Genomic DNA, 18,765 nt, shown 5'->3' with positions numbered 1-18,765 from the left:
ATTGCCTGGATTTTTTTTAGTGACCTCGCGCTTTGTGAGACATTTAAAAACTCGTCCATTCTAGGACTTTTACGAACACTCAACTGTCGCTCAAATGTCTTTGTAAGACATTTTAGACGTCGAGCTTTTAAGACATTTGATACATCTTGCATTTTACGACATTTGAGACATCGTGATTTTTAAGATACTTGAGACACTTAAGACCGTGTTTTTCAAGACCTTTGTGACATCGTGCTTTTTAAGACTTTTGAGACATCGTGCTTTTTAAAAATTTTGAGACATCGTGCTTTTTAAGTCATTTGAGACATCGTGCTTTTTATGTCATTTGAGACATCGTTTATAACAAGAGACATCGTACATTTAACGACTTTTGGGACATCGTGCTTTTTAAGACCTTTGTGACCTCGTGCTTTTTAAGACATTCGAGACATCGTGCTTTTTAAGACCTTTGTAACATCGTGCTTTTTGAGACATTTGAGACATCGTGCTTTTTACGACATTTGAGACATCGTGCTTTTTAAGACATTTGTGACAATGCTTCTTAGGACATTTGTCACATCGTGCTTTATAAGACATGTAATACATCGTGCATTTTACGACATTTGTGACATCGTGCTTTTAAAGACACTTGAGACATCATGCTTCTTAAGACCTTTGAGACACCGTGCTTTATAAGACATACGAGACATCGGGATCAATATCAGTATCTGGGCCGAAGGCGCAATGAAACAGAGCCATTTAAATTTACGAAAAAACGGCTTATATAAAACAGTACCAGTAAACAACCCTTATGTAATAATGGTCAAATGAATGGCCTTATGTAATAAATGCTTTTAAAATGTACGACCTTAAAGTTCGTAAAAAGCGCCCGTTAAATGTTCGTAAAATGCGACTGTTAAATGTTTGTAAAAAGCGACTCTTAAATGTTCGTAAAATGCGACTCTTAAATGTTCGTAAAAATACGTTAAATGTTCGTAAAATGCGACTAAATGTTCGTAAAATGCGACTTTTAAATGTTAGTAAAATGCGACAGTTAAATGTTCGTAAAAATACGTTAAATGTTCGCAAAATGCGACTAAAATGTTCGTAAAATGCGACCGTGAAATGTTTGTAAAATGCGACTAAATTTCGTAAAATACGCTCGTTAAATGTTCGTAAACTGCAACCGTGAAATGTTCGTAAAATTTTTAAAATTGCGTAAACTACGACTGCTACGTGTTCGTAAAATGCGCCCGTTAAAGTGTTTGTAAAATTTTCAAATTGAGTGCTCGTAAAACGAGCCTGTTCAGTGTTAGTTATAAGACATTTGAGAAAGCGTGCTTTATAAGACATATAAGACATCGTGCTTTATAATGTTGGCCCGTCACTTGTACCTAGGCCCTCCCTGAGGGAAACTACATCCGGGCTCCCCAACTTTTGTTGTTGTTGTAACACGAAGTGCTCGTGGTCAAGCTCAGGAATAAAGACTGTGTTCATTGAGCCCTCGACATTGTTTGAGTCGTCTGTACTGCCTGACATGGTGTCAGGAGTGGGATCGATCCGATAAATCGACAAGAGAAGCATTTACGGAGAGCAAACGTACATTTAGCGAATTCAACGACCGCAGCCGACTCGTCAAACAGCGATGGCGAACCTCAAGCGACCTGAATTGAAACTCGGCGGGAATATGTCAGAAAATTTCAAGAACTTCGAACTCAGATTCCACGACTACTGCATCCAAGCAGACTACCGAAACTTAGCGAAAAACCCCGAGACAGAGAGAGCAGATTACCACAAGAAACCATTACTGGAAATATCAGCGCTCCGATCGGCAATGCCGGACGAAGCCTTGCAAGTGATCCGTTACACAATTGAACCCCAGATAGCAGCTGATGATCAGAAAAAACCATGGATCTGGATGGACAAATTACGACTTCACTACACTGGATCTATCGGAAGCTCCCTATTGGCGGACAGATTTAAATTCTGGAACACTCAGCAAAGCCCACACGAATCTGTTCAGGAATGGGAAGTTAAGGTCAGACAGGCGGGCAGCCTGTGCTCGTACAATGCACTGACCGACGAAATGTGCCGCGACAAATTCGTTTTTGGCTTGCACGATGGCACAATGAGAGCTGAGTTACTAAAAACGCATTTAAAGTCGGACGGAATGCCCAAGAACATGCAAGATGTCGTTGCCGAAGCCAAGGCCCTCGAGTCAGCCCAAAAAGCCAACAAACTCATAACAGACGCCACAAAAGGAATCGAGGAACAAGTTAATTGGATAAGCCACAAACAAATGAAACTAAAGCGGGAGCCTGGAACCTGCTTTTGGTGTGGAGACCGACGTGGACCTCACCCTTGGAAAACATGCCCTGCAAATGGCAAAACCTGCACTAAGTGTGGAATTAACGACCACTTCTCCAGAGTCTGTCTCGAGACAGGCGGCCCCCAACATGAACAACCAAGGAGAACTACCCAATGGCAAGCTCAGGGTAGGGGGCGAGGCCACAGAGCACCTCGCGGCCGGTCCCAACCAAAACCCCCTCGTGAACAAAACGTACATATGCTGCAGATGACAAATGATCAACACCCTGTGGAGTACTACACTGATGACTACCAAGAACAGTGCTACTCCCTGGAAACACGGCAAATACACAGTATCCACACAACCCACGCAAAGAAAAAATACTTTGTTACACTGCCCATGTCTGCAACAGGGAACAAATTCACCCCAGTGACATTCCAAATAGACACCGCCGCCACCTGCAATACCTTGTCTGAAGATACCCTTTTCAGGCTGATGCCAAACATGAAGCTTAGAAAGTCACCCTACCTACTACACCCCTATGGCGACTCCCAGCCGCTGAAACCACTGGGGCAGATCGACCTTCTGTGCGAAAGAAACAAACGATACGAATCGCTCACATTCCAGATACTTCCTAGGGATGTCATGATGAACAAACCAGCCCTTCTCTCTGGCTCCGACTGCGAGGCACTGGGGCTCATCACCATCAGGGCACACGAAATATTCTCACTCACATCAGCAGTAAGAGACTCGTCAGGCAAGAGAGCCCCTACCTACCCAGCCAGCTCGTCACAAACCAATCCAGACCCAGGCGACCCAGCAGCTCAAGCCAACGGTACACTCAAGGGAGTAAAAGGCCGCCACCCTGACCAACCCGACAGTGCCAACCCATACGGTGACCCAGCAACGCCCTCACCTTCTAAACCTATAATGATCCCTTCCAAACGACGCCTGGCCCCACCCGGGAACCTCACCAAGGAAGACATACTCACACAGTATCCTGAAAACTTCGAAGGCCTTGGCTGCCTGGGACCCCCAGTTCATTTCGAAGTAAAAGCTGACGTCTCACCAGTACAAATGCCAATACATCGAGTCCCTGTGGCAAAACGCATGAAAGAAAAGGAAGCCCTTGACAGATACACCGCAGCTGGTATCATAAAGAAAGTAGAGGAACCCACCTCGTGGTGCTCCAATGAAGTCATTAAAGAGACACCAAAGAAGACAAGAATCTGCATTGACCCCAGTCAAACAGTCAATAAAGGAATTCTCAGACCAGTGTATCAAATGCCAACACTGTCTGAACAGCTCCATAAACTCTGCCATGCCAAATGTTTCTCACTTGTTGATGTCAGAGAAGGTTTTCTACACGTACCACTTGATGAAGAATCGTCACTGATGACGACAATGCACACGTCTTATAGGAGATACCGATGGCTCCGCCTCCCATTTGGCATATCAAGCGCTCCTGAGGAATTTCAAAAGCGCCTCATGTCAGCTCTAGAGGGTCTTGATGGAGTATTATGCATCGCCGATGATATACTTGTGTTCGGAGAAGGAACAACCTACCAAGAAGCTGAGAAAGATCACGACCGCCGTCTTGTCGCACTTATGGAGCGCTGCTCCAAAAAGAACATAAAATTAAACCAGAGCAAACTGCAGTTCAAGCTAAAACAAGTCAAATTCATGGGCAACGTCATAACTGATCGAGGAATGCAAGCAGACCCAGACAAGATAGCAGCAATCTCAGCAATGGCCCCACCCCGAAACAAAGCAGGTGTTCAGCGATTCGTGGGAATGGCCAACTATCTCTCACCCTATTGTCCAAACCTCAGCACCATCATCCGGCCTCTCACCCAACTCACCAAGTCAGATATCCCCTTTATGTGGGCACAAGCACAAGATGACGCATTTAACAAAGCCAAACACCTCATCTCCACTGCACCAGTGCTCCAATACTATGACCTCAATAAACCGGTCACACTTCAAGTCGACGCTAGTGAAGAAGGCGTGGGCGGTGCCCTCCTTCAGCCCAATAGTGAAGGACGCCTCCAACCCGTAGCATACACATCAAACAGCCTCAACGCAACAGAGCAACGATACTCCCAAATCGAAAAAGAGTGCTTGGCCATTTGTAACGCATTTGGAAAATTTGACCACTGGCTCTATGGCAAATCAGATATCGAAGTTCACACCGACCACCAGCCACTTGAGACCATCTGCAAAAAACCTCTGCACAAAGCCCCAGCACGGCTACAGAAAATGCTAATGAGACTGCAGAGATACCGCTTCACCATCCAATACAAGAAAGGAACCTCACTCTACCTGGCAGACACTCTCTCAAGAGCAGCACTACCTACCCCAGTACATGCCAGGGTCACAGGCTTTGAAGTATTCAGGACTGAACTCACAGAGGAATCCGATACCCACAACCCCCGCCTCACAGAAACCACCGAATCTCGCCTACGCGACGAGACCAAAAAGGATGAACACCTCTCCAAGTTAATGGCCACAATCGCCCAAGGCTGGCCGGATGACAGAAAGCAGCTACCACAACCACTACGAGCATACTGGACCTACAGAGACGAGCTAACCACTGACAATGGCCTCATCTACAAAGGCGCCCAAGTTATGATACCGCAGTCGATGCAAGCTGAGATGCTGCTGAAAATCCATGCAAACCACTTTGGTCCTGAATCAAATGTACGCATGGCACGAGACGTACTATTCTGGCCCGGGATGAGACAAGCAGTGTTTGATATGTGCAACAACTGCAGTACCTGCGCACAGTATGGATCAAAGTCAACAAAGGAACCTATGCGATCACTTCCGATTCCAACACTACCATGGCAGATCATCAGCCAAGACATCTTCCAGTACAGACAGAAAGCCTACCTTGTAACAGTGTGCCATTTTTCTGACTGGATCGAAGTGGATGAACTTGACGACACTTTGGCAACATCAGTCATTAACAAAACCAAAGCTCATTTCGCCAGGTTTGGCGTTCCACGTATCTGCCACACAGACAACGGACCACAATTCACCAGTAAGGATTACATGGACTTTGCCTCTCAGTACGGGTTCAAACATACCACCTCAAGTCCCTATCACTCCCAGGGCAACGGTCGAGCCGAGGCAGCAGTGAAAGTATCGGAGTCTATGCTAAAGAAATCAGATGACTTCCAAATCGCCTTGCTCAATTACAGAAACACACCACCAAAAGGCCACACCTACTCTCCTGCCCAACGCATGGTGAGCCGCCAGACACGAACGACGCTCCCAACAGCTGACCACCTTCTCGAGCCCATGTCAATCAACCGTGACACTGTATCAGCAGAAATCAAGGCCAAACGCAACACCAGTAAAGCTCACTATGACAAGACTGCGGGCCCAGAGCAGAATAGCATCAACATTGGTGAATTTGTGTATGCACGACCACCAACAAGCAAACCAGGCAACCCTTGGGCATATGGCCGTGTCACTGGACAACGCCACTCAAGATCTTACACCATACAAACGCCCCACAGTACCATTCGACGAAATCGGATACACATCAGGCATGCAGCACCTCCTCCTCCCCAAACACCACCGTGCACCCCACCCACGCTCACGCCTAGACCAGGCCACAGCCTTGCAAATCACTACAATCGTCTAGGATCAGAGCTGAATATGCCCACTAATCAGCCTACACAGCAACCACCTCCCTCATTGGACAAAAGTAACAGCGGCCCAGTTCTCGACACCCCTTCCCCTCCACAACCACAAGAACCAAGCACACCAGCCACGGGCCCAAGTGAGCTGCCTATCGACACACCCCTTGCTACAATTCAAGAACAGCCAAGGGATCACCAACCCGAAATGAGAACACGCACAAGACTCATCAAACCACCAACTCGGTTCAAAGACTTTGAACTCAAGTAATGCCTGCCATAAACGTTCGCGCTGCATAACAGCACGGTTGCAGAACTTTCCATGATAACAGTCCGAACAGAACCTCATATAAGGCTACACCTGCCTACTTTACTCTGTTCTATTTACTATTAATTTTTTTTTTTTTTCAAAGAAGGGGGGATGTTGGCCCGTCACTTGTACCTAGGCCCTCCCTGAGGGAAACTACATCCGGGCTCCCCAACTTTTGTTGTTGTTGTAACACGAAGTGCTCGTGGTCAAGCTCAGGAATAAAGACTGTGTTCATTGAGCCCTCGACATTGTTTGAGTCGTCTGTACTGCCTGACAATAATACATTGGAGACCTCGTGCTTTATAAGACATATGAGACATCATGCTTTATAAGACATTTGAGACATCGTGCTTTATAATACATTTGAGACCTCGTGCTATATAAGACATATGAGACCTCGTGCTTTATAACACCATTGGGACATCGTGCTTTATAATACATTTGAGACCTCGTGCTTTATAAGACATATGAGACCTCGTGCTTTATAATACATATGAGACCTCGTGCTCTATAAGACCTTTGACTCATCGTGCTTTATAATACATTTAAGACATCGTGCTTTATAATACATATGAGACATCGTACTTTATAAGACCTTTGAGACATCATGCTTTTTAAGACCTCTGAGACATCGTGGATTTTAAAACTTGTGGGACATCGTGCATTTTACGACTTCTGGGACATCGAGCTTTTTAAGACACTTGAGTCATCGTGCTTTTTTAGCTCATTTAAGACATCGTGCTTTTTGAGACCTTTGACACATCGTGCTTTTTAAGACCTTTGACACATCGTGCTTTTATGACATTCGAGACATCGTGCTTTATAAGACATTTGTCACATCGTGCATTTTACGACGTTTGAGACATCGTGCTTTTTAAGACATTTAAGACATCGTGCTTTTTAAGACACTTGAGTCATCGTGCTTTTTAGCTCATTTAAGACATCGTGCTTTTTAAGACCTTTGATACATCGTGCTTTTTATGACATTTGATACATCGTGCTTTATAAGACATTTGTCACATCGTGCTTTATAAGACATATAGCACATCGTGCATTTTACGATGTTTGAGACATCGTGCTTTTTAAGACATTTGAGACAACGTGCTTTTCAAGTCATTTAAGACAGCGTGCTTTGTAAGACAATGATACATCGCGCGTTTTAAGACATTTGAAAGCTCACATTTTTAAAAAAATTATTGAGAGCTTGTGCTTTGTAAGGTGTCGGAATATCCCTGGTGTATATGAGGATGCTGTAATGTTCTGGTTTAAAAATTGATAATAGAATCGACAAATGCGCCCCATACTTAACATATCGACTGAAAGTCCACTCTTTATGACGATAGCAAAATCTTTGGAGTGTTTGGTGGTATGAGATAACAGCTTGCATTCCTTTTCGGCGCTCTCAATACTCCAATATCACGCACCGCCATCTTGGATCGAGGGCCGCACCAAAACGAGACTGGACGGGCATCCTGGATGACATGCTTGTTTAGCCAATATGGCTGAAGGTGGATTTTCTGCTGCGTGGTCGAAATCTCTCCGCAATGTTCCGTTTTTTGACGCCTCTTTTATCGAGACATGGCTTGAGACCGATGGAGAAGTCCCGAAGAAGGTGGTAACTCGTGGTTATAGTAACTTCTGCGAAGGGTATATCTTCGATGTCGAAGGTAAAAGTTTCCTTTCAGTCTCAAATTTAACTGCAACACTGGTGTGATTTCACGCTACGCATGCTTCTTTAAGCATCTTAGATGGTGCTTTTTTTTCGTTTATTGCACGATTCGCCATTCGAAATCTCTTTTGCAAAATCTATAGTGTATTAAACTTCCATATACGCACTTTGCTTTCAGTAAAAACTCAGGATACAGAAGTAATTGTTAGAGTTCGAAGCTACAAATCACAGAGAAAAAATGAAGAGCCATGGAGGTTACAGGTAAGCTTATTTATAATACTTAAGTTTTGTCTCAGCTCGAACTTTGCTTGATGTAATTTTCATACGAGTTAATTCTTAAAACATACACACACATTCACAGCAGATATTTATCCATTTAATTTTCTTTACGTTGAGATATCAAGGACTCCCGAAGTTAAAATAACCAGTACCTCCTGCAACTGTGAAGCAGGTGCAGGGCTCTGTAACCATGCAATAGGGCTGGTTTACCTCCTTGAGCATTATAGAAAACTGGGCTTAAAAAGTGTACCTCCTGCCATGTCAAAAACAAGTCTACCACAAACATGGCACGTTCCTCAAAGGACAGCAGGAAAACATTAAAGAAACATTTGAAGGTTAATTGCATTTCCAGATGCTGGGAGATGGGGGGGGGGGGGGTAAGAAAAATCTTCTTGGGGGGGGGGTAAGGAAATGTAATGGAGCTACACAATACTAACAGGCAAGTTATAGTTTCAATATGGTGGCCCTCTAAAGTTTGTAAGAAGGCAGCAAATTGTCCATATTTGGTTTACTGAACCAGCCAACGAAAGTGGCAAAACTTTTTCAAAAATTTGGTATTCTTTGATTCGTCTGATTGCTCGCTCGACGTGAATACGGAGGCGGGCAATTTGTTGTGTTTCTGTTACTTCTTTTGAGGTGAACTGCAAAGACTTTGTCTTAGACAGGAAAGGAGGGATTGTCAATGTAGCTTTTTGGGGTTGTAATAAATCTTGAATCAGAAAACCCTTATCTGTCATGACCTCGTTTCCTTCTTCGATAAGTGACAAAATTCCACTACGCCTTGTTATCTCTTTGTCTGATATACTTCCCTGATATAAAGAACTTACAAATGTTATGCACCATGAGGAGCTATTCCCACGAGGCATTTAAGGGTGGTATGCGACTTGTATGCAGAGTAAAATTCTGAGTTCAGAACCTTAGAGCTAGGCCTTTGGACTTTGATCTCAGTGCAGTCTAGGATAACCCTTGTTTTAGGGTATGTGGTTTTGAAGCACTGAGGCATACTATTTTTTGTCTGAGCAGTTGTGGACCAAATTGGCACTTGGCCAAGCATTGTATACAGAAAATTTGCCCAAGTTAAAATGATTCTGCTGACAGTACTTGTGCTAATATTGAATCTTACTCCTAAGTCTGTCTCCAGCAATCCCAACCTTAGTCTGATCATAAATAAAAACAGTTGGTCATAGAGTGACAATGCAAAATTGCCACTGCTGCGCCTCCGCTTGTAGTTTTCTTTGCCTCGTTCACGCTGAATCTGGGACCATTTTATCATGGTTTTAGCATAAGGTTCTGTTGGAAACTGTACGTTACATTTATTAATCTTAAACATAAGTGATTTCGTTTATCTATTACATAACCAAACCGCATGTATGCAGCACGTGTCTTATCGCCCCATATATGGTGCTGTTCCACGTGCTTACAAGGAGACGTGATGTGTTTTTTTTGTGAGAGTTGTGAGAGAGAGTTAATTGGAGTGTAATAGCAAAATCGAACCAAGAAATAAATCGTGAGTACGCTAGCTTTTGCAGATTCAGCAGATTCAGCATCTGGCTATGTACTTGGTACTTCTATTTACACTGGAAAAGAGGGTCCAGCAGCAAGCAAGGATTTGGCTAAGCGAGTTGTTCTAAAGCTAACAGAGCCTTATTTTAACAAAGGTTACAAATTGTTTGTTGACAACTGGTATACCAGTGTACCTCTCTTTCTAGAACTGGAAAAAAAGAAAATTAGAGCCTGTGGAACAGTGAGGGGAAATAGAAAGTACCTACCTCAGGACATTGTTGACCAGCAATGCGAGCAGGTCAAAAGCCTTGTCAGGGGAGAATCGCTTTTCCGTCAAAGTGGCAACCTCATCTGTGTGACATGGAAGGACCGAAAGCTGGTACATTTACTCTCAACTCTCCCTGAGGGTTTGGGAATTGGACAGATAGAGAGAAGGGTGAAAACACGAGGACAATGGCAAAGGCAGAACATTGCACAGCCACAGTTGATTAACCTGTACAACTCCCATATGGGAGGAGTTGATTTGGGTGATCAACGCATAGCAACTTGCTGCAGGCTTATGAAAGGAAATATTTGGTATTACAAAATTTTCTTTCATATGCTTGAAGTTGCTGTGTTGAATGCCCACATCATGTATAGAAGAGCTGGCCATCCTAGAGTCACCCTTGTCAAATTCAAAGAGAATCTTGTGCGGGAACTGATAGGAGGAAATTCTTTTCCACGGAACAACTTTTCTGGAGGCAATGTAGCAGTACAGGATGTCCGCTTTGACCGCCAGCAGTTTCACCATCCTGTGGCAACTGATACTCACAGAAACTGTAAAATACATATTCAACGAGTGGAAACAGTCTATGAGTGCTCGGTTTGCCAAGTGCGTATGTGTCCAGCACCTTGCTTTGAGCGCTACCACACACTGCAGAGTTATCTTTTCGATGACCCCAGTAGAAATGTTCCCAAGAGACTCAAAGACAGTCATGGCAGACCAAGAAATGGTCCAGGCAGACCACTTCAAAGGAGATCAAGATGATTTTATGTTTCCTTTGATCAAAACATTAATTTACTTATCGAGGTTTAAGGTTGATTCAAGTGAACACTAAAATGATTTTGAGACTACTGACTGACATCAAGTTTGCAACTAAATATGGTTAAAAGAAGAACAGTAGTGTTTTATTTTGTGCTAGGAAAAGTCTTCTGTGTATATAGAACTTGATATTGTGTACAGTTATTGTGTTGACAAAGTTTTCACTTCAGTTCTGTTCTCTAATTTGAAGACGGTTGGGGAAAAAATCTGTTTTATTACCTTTCTGGATTTTTCATATTTTTTCTGTAAGACACATGTATTAGTTCATTGCACCAAATGAAAGTGCAAAATCTCTTTCTAAAAATGTTAGTTTCATTGTTTTCTGCCATATTAAAAAAATTTGGTGGCCTAATTAGTAATGTCATGTCACCAATTGAGTCAAAAAACCCCCACCCCCTCAGTCCCCTAGGGGTTAATGGATGTTTCACCACTGATTTTGCTTTTGAAATTTTTAAACAGCATTTTTCTCAAAAAGGCATTTTTACGGAGTTTTTAGCTGCCCCCCTAGACTTTTTTCATTTGCTTTTATCCATTTTCTGCCAAATTTGGCTCAGTTACATATGAAAGGCTGCTCTACAAACCTATCGAGCCTTTTTTCTTTTTGATGAATTCTGTTGAAGTTATTCCAGGTTAAACTCTTTACAAAAGTATGCTGTTGCTATGACAACACAATCCGTAATTGCAACAACTATAGCAACCCTACAAAATTGATAAAAAAAGTGATAATGAAGTCACTTGGCCAACGTGACTTCTCTGCACAAGAGACTATGCATCATCTCATGTCACTGAAACTTGTCAGCTCATCATTTAATGTGGTACCTATTAGTCTAAATGGTTCACGTAGAATCAAAACTATAACAAATGATGGAGATACTGTAACCAATGACTCATTGCTTGATACTTACGCTAAAAGGGAAAAATATATTCAAACCATCCCAGATATAATGGCTCTTAATTTCATTCATTTTGCAACAAAATACAAACTTGTCAACAACAAACTAACAGTTCAGCCTCATAACATGATTCCCAGAGTTTTTCCAGTATTTTCTTCCAATTCAAAAGGTCCAAATTTTGGACTTTATTGCAAATATCAGTTACTTAAGCACAAACCTTGGCATACTACACAAGACAATGCCTAGGATTGTCAGGAAGGCACTGATGAAATATACATCACAAAATGGAAGGAATTTCTACAAACACCATATGCTGAAGAGCATGTTCCTGACTGGTATGAAAAACTACAAAGTGTACAGAATAACACAGAAGAGGAACCAAATATAGAGCACTCTTCAGAAGAGCTTCCACAGCGTGAAGAGTGGATGGATTTAGCAGATCTCATACCTGGGTATTTTGTTAACCAAGATAATATAACACAACAAACCTCTCAGCCTGATTATGACTGGCAAAATGACAAGATTAAGTATGCAAATCACTTAATACAGGAAATGCCATCCTGGATAAAAACTAAGAAAGATACTTTGGATTCTACCTTTGGTTTGCAACAACAAAATATTGATGTTAATACATTCAGTGACATGCAAAGACATGCCTACAATATGGTGAAAGCACATTCTGAACAAGCCTGCCCTAAAGATCCATTGCTTCTTATTATACTTGGAGTTGCCGGTACAGGGAAAAGTTACCACATTAATGCCATCCGAAACCTGCTCCAACACTCTTGTGCAGTGACTGCCACAACTGGCAAAGCTTCATTTAACATAAACGGATGTAAAATCCATTCACTATTAAAATTGCCTGTTGGCCCAAGACATAACAAAGAATTAACAGGACAAGGGCTTGTCACATTACAAACCAAGCTGAAAGATATCAGTTATATCCTAATTGATGAATACTCTATGCTAGGACAAACATTGTTTGGCTGGATTGATAGACGCTGCCGACAAGCAACAGGCAAAAATGACGAAGTATTTGGTGGTAAATCCATGATATTAGTTGGTGACCCAGCTCAATTGCCTCCAGTGGCAGATAAGCCATTATATCATTCGAGACCCTCCAGTTCTACAGGTGAACAAGGCTATTTAGCTTATCACATGTTTGGCAATGTTGTAAAACTGTCAGTAAACCAGAGGGTTCAAGGCTTAAATCAACAGCAAGCTCAGTTTAGAGATTTACTCATACGCCTTCGCACAGGAGATTCTAATGAGCAAGATTGGAAACTTCTTTTGGCAAGACAGCCTTCCATAGCATTGAACGTGAATGAGTTTCAAGATGCCACTAGGCTCTATTTCAGCAATGAAGAAGTTGCTAATTATAACTTTGAACAGTTATCAGAACTTCATCAGCCAATAGCCTGCATCACTGCACGTCACTCTAGTGATATAGCTAAGAAAGCAAGTTCAGATGACATGTCAGGTTTACAACCGACCATTTTCCTTGCAAAAGGTGCACATGTAATGCTTACCATGAACCTATGGATAGATGTTGGACTTTGTAACGGTGCAACTGGAACGGTTGAAGATTTCATTTATGCAAACAACCAGCAACCACCAGACTTGCCTGTCACTGTCATAGTAAAATTTAATGAGTATAGAGGTCCATCTATCAGTGATAGCATTCCACGATGTGTGCCTATATGCCCAATAACAATAACCTCACAGACACTAGATGGTTTACATGAGAGACAACAGTTGCCTCTCAAACTTGCTTGGGCAATCACAATACACAAGAGCCAAGGGTTAACACTGCCAAAAGCATGGATTGACATTGGTCAGACTGAAACTACTGCAGGCATTTCATATGTAGCTATAAGCAGAGTGAAAACACTTTCATCTTGTATTATTGAACCAATGACTTTTGAAAGACTTAAGAGTCTTAAGAAATCCACTAATTTAAAATATAGACTTGAAGAAGAAAGCAGGCTATATAATCTAGCAAATATAAATTGATCCCAAGTTGAGTGATGCGAACAAAGTCACTCACAACAGTACAGCACCCAAAATTGATTAATTAGAATAAATTGATTATACGGCCTTCAACACATGCATGCATAAATGATTTTTTTTTATGGTTATAAATAGTTCACTTTCCAACTACATTTAAAGCAAAGTTCCATGTAATGTTTCAGAGTGTTGTATTAACTAGGGTTTAAAGGTATTTTAAACACCCTCCTAAAACATCTGTATACATCCTTTTTTTATTTTTTTTTTCAACAGACAAGACAGAGATCTAATATGGCTTCAGGTATGTATCTCCCGGTCATACTTAAATATTATGGTTATACGTTCCTTTCTTCTATTAAACTAATGCTTCTTGTTTTAAAATCATTTTATAACCTTACCTGCTCTATATGCTCTCATTAATAAAACATATTATTTTGAACATCTAGGTATTAGATGTACACTGTTTCCTATCACTTTTGTCACCCTTTAATGTTCTCATGTAGTTATATGATACAATTTATTTTTCCCACACCTCTTGCATGTTGGTGGCGAACTTTGGCCAAAATATCACTGTTATTTGTACTAAAAATAATCTTAATTACAGTAATTAATGAGTGGTGAACTGCTCTTGTTTTGCTAAATTTTAACACTTCCCCTTCTATTAAGCCCTTCCTTTCTATTTAGCCCCCCCCCCCAATGCGCCTTAAAACAATAAGCCCCCTGTGGGCTTAATAGAGGATTTACAGTACATGAAACAAGGAGACTAATATTTACACATGTTTTTTTCAAATAACACAAGCTACCTTATGCAGTAATCCCATCCATGCCAAATTTATTACATTAATCTAAATATCTTTTTACCTCCTCCTACAGAAAAACAAGACATAACTTGCTTTGTGCATAATGTCTCACCAGTAAAAAAATCTGGACCAACAAGCTACTTTAACTGCCACCTTCAGACAGAGAAAGATCTCATTGCCAGTGTATGCTTTGCAACTGAAAAGAAGGAAACTCTTGATGCAATGGCCGCACAAAGATCACCGGTTAAAATTTCAAATTTTAACATCAGCAATAAGTATGGACGAAGTGATGTAGTAATAAACAGGAACACAACCATCACTTCAACAACAGCTGATTTTCCATACAAAGCACAAGATGATGTCACATCAATTGCATCCTTGTCAAAAGTAGCACCACAACAGCTAGTGTCAATAAAAGGAAAGATATCACATCTAAGTGCGACCAAAACTATAGTCATCCAAGATTCTCCTGTCAAAAAACAGGAAGGCTATATAGTTGATCCATCTGGTTACATAAAAGTTATTTTCTGGGGTGAGCATGTTGACAGCGTCACACCACAGTCCACCTATTTCTTCAACAACTTGAGAATGAAAGTATCTCAGAATCAAAGATACTTGAACACACCAAAACAAGATACTTTATACACCATCAAGGACGCTGAACCCTTCAAACAAACATTACCTGAAGTCAGTGACATCTCAACAACAACAGAAACCATTGGAGAAATACTAGGAATAAGCAGTGTCACCAAATACAACTGTTGTTGTTCATGTTCAAAAAAAGTTACAATCAAGGGAAAAATTGCAGTCTGCGATAACTGCAAAGTAACACAAAAGGCAACCAGCTGCAGTGTAAAGTGGACACTCAAGATCCATATCCAAAACTCCAAACAACCACTGCAGAAGCTTCAGCTACAGGTTTATCAAGAAGCAATGCCAAAGTTGTTTTCAATTTGTCACTTAATTGCAAATGAAACAACAGAGGAGGAAATCACAGAGGCTGTCTTAAACCTAGACACAGTTAAAGTATGCTTTGACACGCAAACGCGAAAACTTGTGGACATTGAAAAAAATTGCCATTTAACATGTTTTGTTGCATTTTCCTTTGTAACAAACCAATCTCTAGTAACTATTTAAGTTACTAATAATTCATGCTATGAGATACAAACACTAAAACTTTTAGATATCACAAAAACTTTTATAGCACTTAATTTTTGAATTTCATATTAAACTTTCTTGAAACTATTCCATTTACTATTATTCATGTTACTGTTAGAAAAATTAGTCTCGCTCATTTAGTATCTAAACTACATTGTAAATGAGTAGATTCTCATGTAACTAGAAAAAATTAATCATCCGATTGACACACGTCGCAATATATCGAATCAGTTAATGTAGTAGGATGTATAAAATCGTTTGTTATATTATCATCTACTGCTTTAAAACAAATACCAAATATTCGCTTTATATCAGAACTTCTTCGTTTCATTTGAATATTGTGAACAGAATGATTGGTCGGAAAATAAAACTTAAATAATAAAGAAGAAAAGCTCCTCTCGTTTGCATCAATCAATAGTCCAAACATGTGTTTTCCCCACGAATGGAATCGAAACTATAAAAATCAAAAAATGTGACCTTGTATTATTAATTGATCTATTTCTTTTTTTATAACTGGTACAGTGTGTATTACACTAGAATTTGATATTTTATTATAAAGAAGTCCAATGTATCCAGGTTGTTTACGACTTTTAAATAAGTTTCCTGTGTTTTTATGCATAAAACGAATATATAAAATATTATCTTTGGGAAAGAACATAGTTTGACCGCAATAAGTCATTCCATAAGATCGCAACGGACACCATACATTTCGATTCCACACACGATAACGAAACTAAAATAAAATCAAAACAATAATGTGTTTTATTACATCATATGATAGTAGGTATGTACATGGTTATCATCATTTACAAATTCAACTTGTTTAATAAAAGTTAAAGTTTTTCTGTTGCTTCTTTCTACAGGTTTAGCAAAAAACCTAAAATCATCTACAAAATCGTACTTAAAATTAAATTTTCTATTTGCAATTAAACGTAACAACAACGTATTACTCTGATTTCCAACGTTTAACCATCCAAAAAAACGAAACTAAAATAAAAGATTAAAAAACACAATAAGAACTCGTACATCCTTCAACTACTAAATGAACATGGTCTGAATGTGACTTATTAAATGTTGCAATACAATAACAGCATGAAAATTTTTTCCTTTTTTGGCGTAATACGGGATGGACAATCATATCATCTTCAGTGTTAAAAGTATAAATAAAAGAAAATGTGCGCGGAACAGCATTTAATAAAACGCGTCGTTGTGGTCTAAACTATCTCCACTCTTTAGATCGAAACTGAAAATTAATAAAAATCATCGACTGTAAATACCGATTCAAGCGGAGTAACTCTTTGCCAGTTAAAATCTTTTTTTCTATATGGTATATTAGTAACTCTCAACGATAAGGTAGGAGCCAAAAAAATGAAATGAAAATGATACGCATAAGGTTTAACATCAATGTCAAATAATTGAATATCACGATCTTCCCACGTTATCAAAGGATTCCACACGCGTTTTGACCAGGCACCAAACGCCCACTGAAAACCAATCTTCAATATTTAGTTCTTGTTCTTGGAATTAATATTATTCTAGGTATCCCACATGTTAATAAATGTGTATATCTATTTAGATAGATAGTTGATAACAAATCATAAATACGAATACGTCGTAATCTGCAAATTTCTTCAAGATCGTTCTAATAAAAAATCGAAAAATAAATATTATCTCTTTATTTCTATTATTTTTATAGAAAGCGACATTCTAATGCGATTTAATACTATACGATGTGTAAACCTCTTTCCACATAAACACATTTCTACGTTTGTACATTTCTTTAGACGTTTTTTAGGTGAGGTGGGGTATAAACACCATTCTACTACAGTGTAAGCATATGTAGCTGCCAAATCGAAGACAGTTATCTAAGAGAAATTGAAATTGAGCACGTTTTAGGTGAAGTTAAATGCCATTTTACTACGGGATAATCATACGTAGCTGCCAAATCGAAGATGTTCATCTAAGAGAAATTGAAATTGAGAACGAGAATTGGTATACCTCCTAATTTTTGAAACACTCAAAACTATGTGGTCATCATCATCATCATCCACATCAATTACGTTTAGCCGATGTGTAAATTCTTCACCACATGTACATATCAACGCTCGGATTTTACCATCAATTGGACATAAAAAATCTAAGACACTAAATCCTGCTACCGTTTCTATCAAATCAATTCCACGTATCTACGATAAATGAAAATTAGAGACCATTAAAAATCCACTTGGGTAAACGATACATAACTATATTTTGACGACGTTGTAAATGTCTCATGGTTTTGATTGTCGATATTCTGAAGACAATTATGAACTGTCAAAGAAGATAAAAATCGAAATTAACAACAACAACCCATTTTATAATATAAGAAAACATATACAAATACTCACCACGCATTACGCATTCAAACTTTGAGCGCCATTTTCATCTCTTCCTTCGTATTTGAGAGACTTATTCTTGCCGCTCGATCGATCCGTTCTTTATTCGTTACGATAAGTACCAGTTTATTTTCCATGGCCAGAAAGCGCCCAGACAGAGAAAGCAGACAGAGAAAGCAGACGTCGAGTGGAGGAGACATCGGGTATGAGGAATGCCAACGGAAAAACGCCTGAAAGGTCAAGGTCGTCCTCAACATCGAATGGTGGCGGTTCAAACGTATCAAGAACGCCTCCTTCGGCTTCAAGTTCATCAGCATCTCCTAGTGGCTCCTCAGCTACAACCACCCCGCAACCCTTACAATCGACAGCTGCATCGATAAACTCACAATCGAGCGCTAGTACACCGATAGTTCCAACAAGGCCCACAAACGAGGGTGGCCGAATCAATCGTGTTCTCGCGCCATTGCTGGACGTGAACGCCGATGAAAGTGTACAAGGAGGTCAAGTAACGGTGGAAATTCTTGACCACCTTAAATCATTTATACAGAAACAGGAAGAGTTCAACCAGCGCCTCGAACAGAGGATCGAAGAGAACATCAACCAAAGCCAAAAAGGGCGGGAAAAAAAGTCGAGACGCTTGCCCAAGGCTCTTACAGTAAGTGTAACACTTTTGTAGTTTTCACCTTTTTTCGTATTTTATTTATTATTATCTTTTTTCGCTCACGCTTGAAATTCCAAGAACCCCCGTATCAACGA

At 40.3% G+C, this 18,765-nt stretch overlaps 5 protein-coding genes across 5 annotated transcripts in view; 4 read left to right on the top strand and 1 right to left on the bottom strand.

Annotated features, from left to right (window-relative positions):
• Positions 1-18,765, bottom strand: part of LOC113671115 (neurochondrin) — a 143,474-nt gene that overhangs the window by 10,532 nt on the left and 114,177 nt on the right. The gene's annotated exons all lie outside the window — the stretch shown is intronic.
• LOC149053807 (uncharacterized) lies at positions 184-6,536 on the top strand. Its single transcript, XM_089195781.1, has one exon. It carries the CDS (start codon positions 1,625-1,627, stop codon positions 6,203-6,205), a length of 4,581 nt encoding a protein of 1,526 aa, XP_089051907.1. The 5' UTR covers positions 184-1,624; the 3' UTR covers positions 6,206-6,536.
• On the top strand, positions 7,704-9,467 carry LOC149053806 (uncharacterized). The gene is made up of 2 exons (XM_089195948.1): positions 7,704-7,911; positions 8,092-9,467. Exons 1-2 carry the CDS (start codon positions 7,743-7,745, stop codon positions 8,223-8,225), a joined length of 303 nt encoding a protein of 100 aa, XP_089052074.1. The 5' UTR covers positions 7,704-7,742; the 3' UTR covers positions 8,226-9,467.
• Positions 13,815-15,782, top strand: LOC149053805 (uncharacterized). Its single transcript, XM_089195876.1, has 2 exons — positions 13,815-13,977; positions 14,550-15,782. Exons 1-2 carry the CDS (start codon positions 13,968-13,970, stop codon positions 15,611-15,613), a joined length of 1,074 nt encoding a protein of 357 aa, XP_089052002.1. The 5' UTR covers positions 13,815-13,967; the 3' UTR covers positions 15,614-15,782.
• LOC149053804 (uncharacterized) overlaps positions 16,761-18,765 on the top strand; it is a 5,218-nt gene continuing 3,213 nt past the window's right edge. The window contains exons 1-2 of the mRNA XM_089183699.1: positions 16,761-16,791; positions 18,129-18,664. Coding sequence (XP_089039825.1) covers positions 16,761-16,791; positions 18,129-18,664 — 567 coding nt within the window. The remainder of the gene's footprint in view (positions 16,792-18,128; positions 18,665-18,765) is intronic.

This window comes from Pocillopora damicornis, chromosome 1 (genome assembly GCF_964200805.1).
Source record: "Pocillopora damicornis chromosome 1, jaPocDami1.2, whole genome shotgun sequence".
NCBI classification, from domain to species: Eukaryota; Metazoa; Cnidaria; class Anthozoa; order Scleractinia; family Pocilloporidae; genus Pocillopora; species Pocillopora damicornis.
This window is presented reverse-complemented; position numbering and strand designations above follow the sequence as displayed.